The sequence below is a fragment of the Centruroides vittatus genome, unplaced genomic scaffold (assembly GCF_030686945.1).
Source record: "Centruroides vittatus isolate TY-2023 unplaced genomic scaffold, ASM3068694v2 contig_564, whole genome shotgun sequence".
Taxonomy (NCBI): Eukaryota; Metazoa; Arthropoda; class Arachnida; order Scorpiones; family Buthidae; genus Centruroides; species Centruroides vittatus.
This window is the reverse complement of record NW_027122335.1, coordinates 2,321,605-2,330,732: the sequence shown is the minus strand read 5'-3', so window position 1 is coordinate 2,330,732 and position 9,128 is coordinate 2,321,605. Positions and strand designations below refer to the sequence as shown.

General features: G+C 25.2%; 1 protein-coding gene across 1 annotated transcript; it reads right to left on the bottom strand.

The window, feature by feature from the left end:
* Positions 1-7,779: 7,779 nt before the first annotated feature.
* Positions 7,780-8,549, bottom strand: LOC136978938 (zinc finger MYM-type protein 1-like). The gene is made up of 2 exons (XM_067274774.1): positions 7,953-8,549; positions 7,780-7,836 (listed from the first exon to the last, which is right to left on the bottom strand). The coding sequence occupies exons 1-2, from the start codon at positions 8,547-8,549 to the stop codon at positions 7,780-7,782; spliced, it is 654 nt and encodes a 217-aa protein (XP_067130875.1).
* Between the last annotated feature and the right edge of the window lie 579 nt (positions 8,550-9,128).

Sequence of the window (9,128 nt, the reverse complement as noted above, 5' to 3'; positions counted from 1 at the left end):
AATGTTGAAAACAGAATAAGATCCTGGGAATTACGACTCGCCATCATCGTTCCATCAAGTGATTAGGTGACGTCATAACAGACCGTAAATTAGAATTGTGCGTTAAGCACTGACTTTACTTCCAAAATTTGTTTAAATTCGTTTTTTGACAATATTGACCATTATATTTTAATTAAATAATTAACCAAATGTTGCTATAAAATTAGTTTCCAGTTTAAAATTTTTGTTCGAAATTTTATTTAAATTTTAAATTAAACATTTTTTAAACTGATGCAAAACACAGAAGACAAAAAGCGAAACTTGTTTATGAATATAAAATGTGTGCTAATGCATTAATAATATTATATTTATGTACTGTACAGTTTATACATGTTACTTTTTTCTAATGCCCAGCAATTAATGTACTGTACAGTACTCGTTTGTAATAAACATCGTTGAAACAGAAATAAATAAATGTACACCGGATATTTTTCAAAAATTACACGTATTTTTATTATCTCAGATTCAACATCACGCGAAAACGCAAGAATGTGGGCAACAATAGATTTTCCATTGTTAGCATTTCTTTGTTGAGTAGAAATTTTCAAAGCGAAAAGACGTGCTTAAAACATTGTGCTGTGATTTCTTGAAAAATATTGCGTTGGAGAGCAACGTGAGTAATATTTTGACAGAGTAGAAAATATTCTGTACAAATATTTATATAAAAATAGAATTACCGATCTAGAAATTTGTTGTCAGTATTCATAAAGTTCTTATACTTAAGTAACAGCAAAGAACTAAAATCAGAAATTAATATTAAGATAAATTTCCATATTATAAACTAATTTGAAATAGAATATATTTTATTTCGATAGCCAAAGTAAATAATAATGACCATAAATCTGTTTAAAAAATATTCGATAAGCTAAGACCTAAACAACTCACAAGTTTTTTTTAAAATTCAGATTGCAGAATGGAGAAATTTGAGGAAAATGCAGATATGCATGTGAATAGAGATCTTGACTTGGTGTTGTGTGAGGAACGATTTGATCCTCCGTATCTCAGCATTAATTCCCAAACAGATTATGATGATGAAGATGGTTTCTTCAGTTGGGAATTGGAAAGTTATGGAGAAACAAATTATACGGAAATTGTTCAGGATCTTGCTGAGGATTATTTTGGCTACACCAATTTTAATTCGCAACAGGATGATGAGAAGAATGTTTATTTTCGTTGCGATGAGGGCGAAGATCATCATGTATCGCGTGCTCAGAAAGTTCAGCTGCAAGCTGTTGACAATTGTCTGAACAGGTAAGATCAAATATAAAAATCTTACGTATATACGTAATTAATACGCATTTGATTTCATTTTCTGTTATTGTTTCTAGAAATTCAGAGTTATTATGTGAGGAGCAATTGGATCCTCCTGCTGCTAGTACGAAATTACAAAGATATGATGATTGGGATTGTTTCTTCAGTTGGGAATTGCAAAGTTACCAAGAAACGGGCTATTTGGAAATTGTTCGTGATCTTACTGAAGATTGTTTCAACGATATCGATTCTAATTTGCAACAGGATAATAAAAACGATGTTCAGTTTTGTTGCGATAAATTGAAAAATCATCTTGCATCTATTGATGAGATAGATGAGCTTGAAGATATTAAAGATGAATCCAATAGGTGAGATTTTTATTTATATTTAATACAAATTTTTATCTCATTTTCTGTATTGTATTTATGTTAAAAATGAAATGATTTATAGAAAAATAAAAAAATGTTATTCATTATTAAAATTAATATTTAATATTCATGTTCAATTTTTCTCAATAACAATAACATTTAATTCTGAATATTTTATGTAGTTAAAGAAAAATAATAAAATGAAACATCTAATCGTAATTAAATTTTGCTATTTCTTTTATATTTTAATGATAATGAGCAGTTCTAAATTGATGATAAATTCGATTTCGACAATGAATATTATTCTTTTGCATTTAAAACTTGTTTCTGGAAAAATCGAAGCGGAAGATCTAAAGATTTAATTTATACAATATTACATTTGATTAATTTAAGTATTTAATATTTATTAAAGTTGATGAATTTTCATGTTTTCACAAAACTTTTTCTATTTATCGGAAGTTTGTCTGAATGTACATAGCTGTGACCTACCTTCAGTGAATCTATGATCAGTATTTTTGAAATAATTTTTTGTCAGCAGATACTGAAAGAGACAAATCATCTAAAAATTCTTGTTTTGTCAGACATAAAACTTTATCATTAAAAGATCAGTATCTCTGATTGTAGAATACTTAGCAGTTAATATAGACTTTTCATTCTCTGTTGCTTTATTATTTCTGTTCCACGTAAAAAATATAGCATTGTCTTTATCACAGACAATCATGAATTCGAAAACTGTAAAACTAGATTTATCTCAGATAAAATCTTTTAGAACTGCAAAGTTGTAGGAAAAACATTTTCATTTGGTTCTTGCACCTTAAGTGGATTAATATGTACTGTACCTGTATTACTTCAGTCGTGTTTCATAAAATCCAGGGCAAGCTGTACAAGCTTTTTAGTTGTAGACAGCATATTATATTAATGATTATTGTTCAACTTGTAAAATGCTTTTAACACCATTGTATGAGAGTAAGGGTGTTACACTACTTTTAACACTTACCATAGATGAAGGTGTCACGTTTATAAATCAACAGTGCCTTTGAGAAAAAAAGATAGTATCAACCCATGTCACGTTCTTCCATTGGAAAACATCAAGACAATGTAACATAACTTCATCTACCGAATATTTCTGTATGAAAGGCTACGCGCATCAATAACATTTAATTCTGTAATAAAGTTTGATACATAACACTTTCACTCAAGCAGAAAAATCAATACCTTCCTCTATTCAAATGTTCAATTTTATTTTACTGTTTAATCTTTCGTTAAGAATGATAAATATGTGTTATCAATTGTTTACATTTTTCATTTCGATACAACAGGATAATAGAAGATACGACATCCAATGTGCATGAAAAATTAAAAGACCATGCACCAAAAAAGAAAAGATTCGCTAGATTAAGAAAATTTTTTAAATTCTTCTTTTGGTATGTATGTTTAATATATGTAGCCTATATAAATATATATTTGATATGCACACATAGGCTGTTTGACAAATTCTTATAACACTTGAGGTTATGTTAATATTTTTTAACTTAGATAAAGTCGTACATATCCTTCAAAATATTGATTGAATTTCTACATATCGCTTAATTTGTAGATTTGTGTACACTTTCGATTCGTAATCACGAACAACTAGGTAGATAATAAAAGTCTAAACAAGTGTTTAAGAATAACAACTTTACTGAATTAGTTGGTTAACTAACCTAAATTAGAAAAAAATAGCTATTGATTTGAAAATTATTTAGATAATTGAATATTTTAGATGAAAATTTTATTTACTTTTATTTTATTTTTACAGAACACAGAAGAATTTTAAAATTTACATCTATTTGAACAGAATTACTATTGTATATTCCATCATATATTTTCAATTTATTGATACATTATTTGTATTTGTTAACTTTCAAGTTTATTAATCTTAATTCTGTTCGTGATTATTATTATTTTCATTGAAATGTGTTCGAAAATGGAAAAAATCAAATTTGTAAATAAGAAAGTTTTAAAATTGAAACTTTCCAAAGAAGCTTTAGATTTGAAAATTTCCAAAAAAATTTTAAAATTGAAAATTTTCAAAAAAAATTTTAAATTTAAAATTTCCAAAAAGGTTTTAAAATTGAAAATTTCCAAAAAAAATTTAAAATTTAAAATTTCCAAAAAAATTTTAAAATTGAAAATTTTCAGAAAAATTTTTAAATTTAAAATTTTCAAAAAGGTTTTAAAATTGAAAATTTCCAAAAAAAAAATTTTAAATTTAAAATTTCCAAAAAGGTTTTAAAATTGAAAATTTCCAAAAAAAATTTAAAATTTAAAATTTCCAAAAAAATTTTAAAATTGAAAATTTTCAGAAAAATTTTTAAATTTAAAATTTTCAAAAAGGTTTTAAAATTGAAAATTTCCAAAAAAAAAATTTTAAAATTTAAAATTTTCAAAAAGGTTTTAAAATTGAAAATTTCCAAAAAAAAAATTTTAAAATTTAAAATTTCCAAAAAGGTTTTAAAATTGAAAATTTCCAAAAAAAATTTAAAATTTAAAATTTCCAAAAAAATTTTAAAATTGAAAATTTTCAGAAAAATTTTTAAATTTAAAATTTTCAAAAAGGTTTTAAAATTGAAAATTTCCAAAAAAAAAATTTTAAATTTAAAATTTCCAAAAAGGTTTTAAAATTGAAAATTTCCAAAAAAAATTTAAAATTTAAAATTTCCAAAAAAATTTTAAAATTGAAAATTTTCAGAAAAATTTTTAAATTTAAAATTTTCAAAAAGGTTTTAAAATTGAAAATTTCCAAAAAAAAAATTTTAAATTTAAAATTTCCAAAAAGGTTTTAAAATTGAAAATTTCCAAAAAAAATTTAAAATTTAAAATTTCCAAAAAAATTTTAAAATTGAAAATTTTCAGAAAAATTTTTAAATTTAAAATTTTCAAAAAGGTTTTAAAATTGAAAATTTCCAAAAAAAGTTTAAAATTGAAAAATTTTTTAAAAAGTTTTAAATTTGAAAATTTTCTAAAAAGTTAAATACTTATAATTTAAAGACAAAATTGTTATTTTCCATTTATTTATTATTCATTGCTATTGCAAAAAGAAGTTTATTTCTTGTTGATTTATTCTGAATGTGTGTTTAAATACATTGTATGTTAGTTTATATGTTTCTTATTTGTTATTCATTCATATTTAAAAGAAGGAACGTTTATATTTGTACAAAAAGGAATTCTGTTTCTTGTTAACCTACTGTTGTCATTTGTAGAAAAGGGTATTTTGTATCTTGTTAACCTACTGTTGTCATTTGTATAAAAAAGTATTTTGTTTCTTGTAAACCTACAGTTGGTATTTGTAGAAAAGGGTATTTTGTTTCTTGTAAACCTGCGTTTTGTATTTGTAGGGAAGGGGATTTTTTTTCTTTTAAACCTACAGTTGGTACTTGTAGGAAAGGGAATTTTGTTTCTTGTAAACCGACAGTTGTTATTTGTAACAAAAAGGGATTTTGTTTGTTTTATCTTCTTAGCAATATTTTCTTGCTATTTATATTTTATTCTTTTATACTAAAATAATTGATATGTTATTTATTCGTTCATATATATTTTAAAAAAGATTTTTTGCTATTTATATTTTATTCGTTTACATTAAGAAGAATTTCATGTTAGTTATTCGTTTCAGTATCTTCAGAAAAGTTTTTTGTTATTTAAATTTTATCCTTTTATACTAAAAAAATTTGATATGTTATTTATTCGTTTTTGTATATTCAAAAAAAAATTTTTGCTATTTAAATTTTATCCCTTTATACTGAAAGAATTTGATATGTTATTTATTCGTTTATATATATATTCAAAAAAAGTTTTTTTGCTATTTAAATTTTATTCCTTTATACAAAAAAAATTGACATGTTATTTATTCGTTTATATATATATTCAAAAAGAAGTTTTTTTCTATTTATATTTTATTCGTTTATACTAAGAAAATTTCATATGTTATTTATTCTTTTATATATATTCAAAAATAATTTTTTTTGTATTTATATTTTATTCGTTTATACTAAAAAAATTCGATATGTTATTTATTCCTTTTTGTATACTCAAAAAATGTTTTTTTGCTACTTAAATTATATTTCTTAATACTAAAAAACATTTAATATGTTATTTATTCGTTTTTTTTTATATTTAAAAAAAAGTTTTTTGCTATTTAAATTTTATTTTTTCATACTAAAAAAAATTGATATGTTATTTGTTCGTTTTCATATATCTAAAAAAAAGTTTTATTGCCAAATATATTTAATTCGTTTATATTAAAAAAGATTGTTTGTTATTTATTCCTTCTTTATATTAAAAAAACAGTTTTTCTGTCAATTATATTTTATTCGTTTATATTTTAAAAAGTTCATTTGTTATTTATTCGTTTTTTTATATTCATAAAAAGTTTTATTGCTATTTATACAGTATTTAATTCGTTTTTATGTTAAAAAAAATTTGTTATTTATTTATTATTCATTTATATTCAAAAAAGATTTTTGTTGTTTTTATATTATAATTTTTCAAATATCATTAAAATATCTTTGATATATTTTGTATAGTTGCTTTTGAAATTTTCAAATAAATAATAAATATGTAATCTTATTATGTTAAAAATGTTTTTTAATAAATCAAATGTTTTAAATTAAAGTGTTTGAATGAATTATTAAATTTGTTAGTTCAAGAATATCATTTGGTGACACTCTATAAGGCTGTTATAGTTTTAAACGTTAAATAAAATTACTACAAAAATAAGAAATTATATTTCATTTATAGAGCATTATAAAATAAAATTTAAACATAAAAGCTTTTATATATATTCTGTAAAGTATACTTTTTTAAGTATACTGTATTGCAATATACAGTATATTGAACTCACGCAGAGCGTTTTAGGTGTTCATACATACAAAGATGAAACATATCTTTATTCACAGGCTATTAAAATCTTTGCATATTAAACCCTTTGCATTAATATTGTATTATCATGGATGTGTTTCTTTGACTTTCTCTATTAAATTTCAAAATTCCAAAGTTAATTGAACCTCGATCCTTGCCACGTGGGATGCGCTCTGCAATTCCTTAGCATAGCTGCAAAGGCGACCCTTGTCCTCAAACAATAAGAAAGTTGGCAAATCGATTAAAATACATTGCTCTAGACAGAAGAAGCACAACAAAGAATGGTGGAAAAGAAGATAGTTTCCAGTCTTGGTTGGCCAAAAAGAACAACGAAAACTGGCAGCATTATACTGCAGGCAAGCAGGATACTAAGAGAATTGTAGCTGCAGCGCAAGCAGAACATCATCGAGATCTTTATGAGCAATTTGACATTTGGGATGATAACATTTATTGATTGGCAATAGGGTGAATGAGGGCAGCACGTGATATCGAGCACACGTGCGTTTATAATAAGAATGGTCAGTGTCTGCGGGATAAGAAGGAAATCTTCAGCCATTGGCGCGAACACTTTAATGAAATCACAAGCATTTAATTCCCACACCCCCGATTCCCGAGTCTTCACCGCGTTGGGTTTGTCCTTCGGATCAACCCAACGCGGACAAGACGATAACTTGTATTGTTTTGTTATAAACAATACATTGTAAATCGTTCTTTTTCTATAGAAAGCAACGCTAGCGACGACAATCTTTCCTCCGACTGAGTGTTCCTGGCGAATGTATGAATTCGCTTCATTGTTGAAAAACTACGCTCAACAGACGCACTGGTAGATGGTATTGTAAAAATTAATGATATTAAACCATATAATTCTATTAGTACGTCTTTGTTTAGGTCATCATTAATTATAATATTTTTTATGTCTAAGAGTGACTTGCCAATATAGTCCGGACACGAATATAAATATTGCAATTCACTACGTAATTTACATAAATCAAAAAATTCTCCATAAAATTTACGTAAAGCATTAAAACTCTCTTCGGGAAATTGTTTTTCATAATATTAAAATTATTAAAATCTAAAAGTGATAAAAATTCTAGAGATTTTATGTTGGCAAATCTGTCAATACAATTTTGTATCAATGTATCCATTATTTCATAAAACAGACGTCTATATAAATCCTTTTCAGACTCAATATCAGTATGTCTCATTCCTCTTTATGGTTGAATTTCTAAAAAAGTTTCATTTTTTTCAAAGCGTCCCAAATCAAATCAAAATCATTTCTTTTCTGTCGTAAAAAATCAATAAAGTGATTTATTCTAGTAATACAATATGCTATATTAAAATTTTTTTTTGTAATATATCAAAAAGGATATCTGAATGTGCAAATATTTGATGAAAAACTAGTAATAAAAAGTGAAAATCAAAATCTATTAAATAATGGTATAATCCTCTTGCGGCAATTGTAGTATCAGAATCCCATTGTTCTGGACTTTCAACCATATTCAACAACAAAAGTTTTAATTCTTCTTTATACTCCATAACGCAGTTTACAATCCTGCTATAGTAATTCCATCTAATAGGTGTGGCTGAGGGAAAACGCTTATTGACTTCTAGGTCTAAGGCGTGAGATCTTTTAGAAGATTTAGAAAAAAATGAAGAAAATCCTGTCATAGTTTGAAAAAATATTTTACATTCTTTTAAATATCCAACAGATTGAGAGAAAACTAGGTTCAATCTGTGAGCATAACAGTGTACGAAAATAGCATGTTTGGATATTTCTTTAATTTTAGCTCGGACACCATTATGTTGTCCGGCCATTACGGCAGCACCGTCGTATGTTTGTGCCACTAATTTTTTAGTGCATTGAAATTCGTCTAAGTAACTCTTAATGTGAGTGAATAACGAATTTGCGTCTCTGTTCTCACTCACATCAGTAAAGCCCACAAATCTTTTTTCGACGTTACCGTTTTCTTTCACGTAACGAAATACAGTCGACATCTGGGCTCTGTGGCTAATGTCCGTTGTTTCATCTACAATTATAGCAACAAATTTTGCGTTTTCAATTTCTTTTTAAATTTCTTGCAATAAAACGTTTCCTAACGAATTAACGAGCTCATTTTGAATTTTGTTCGATAAGCCAGTAAAAACTGTAGACTTCTCTAAATGCATTTTTAATTGATTATCTGACGTACTTAATAAAGAAACGAGTTCAATATAATTACCTCTGTTATTAGATCCAATACATTCCCTATGCCCTCTAAATGCCAATTCTTGCTTTGCTAAAAAGCATGTAATATCTATTAATTTAGATACAATATATCTATTAGCCGTAACTATCTTGTTATAATTTTCAATATTAATTTTATATTGTTTACTAATGTTAAATTCTATTCTATTTTGATTTCCAAATTGCTTCAATTTTACGAAAGAATCGATGTGACATTTACGATTTTCGTGTCTTTTTCTAGCTTTACTCAAATTATTTAAATCGTCAAAGCCATTCTTATTCCACACACTAATTTCATTTGAAAATAATAGGCAAGGCCAACAAAACAATTTTTGCATTTTTATGCATCC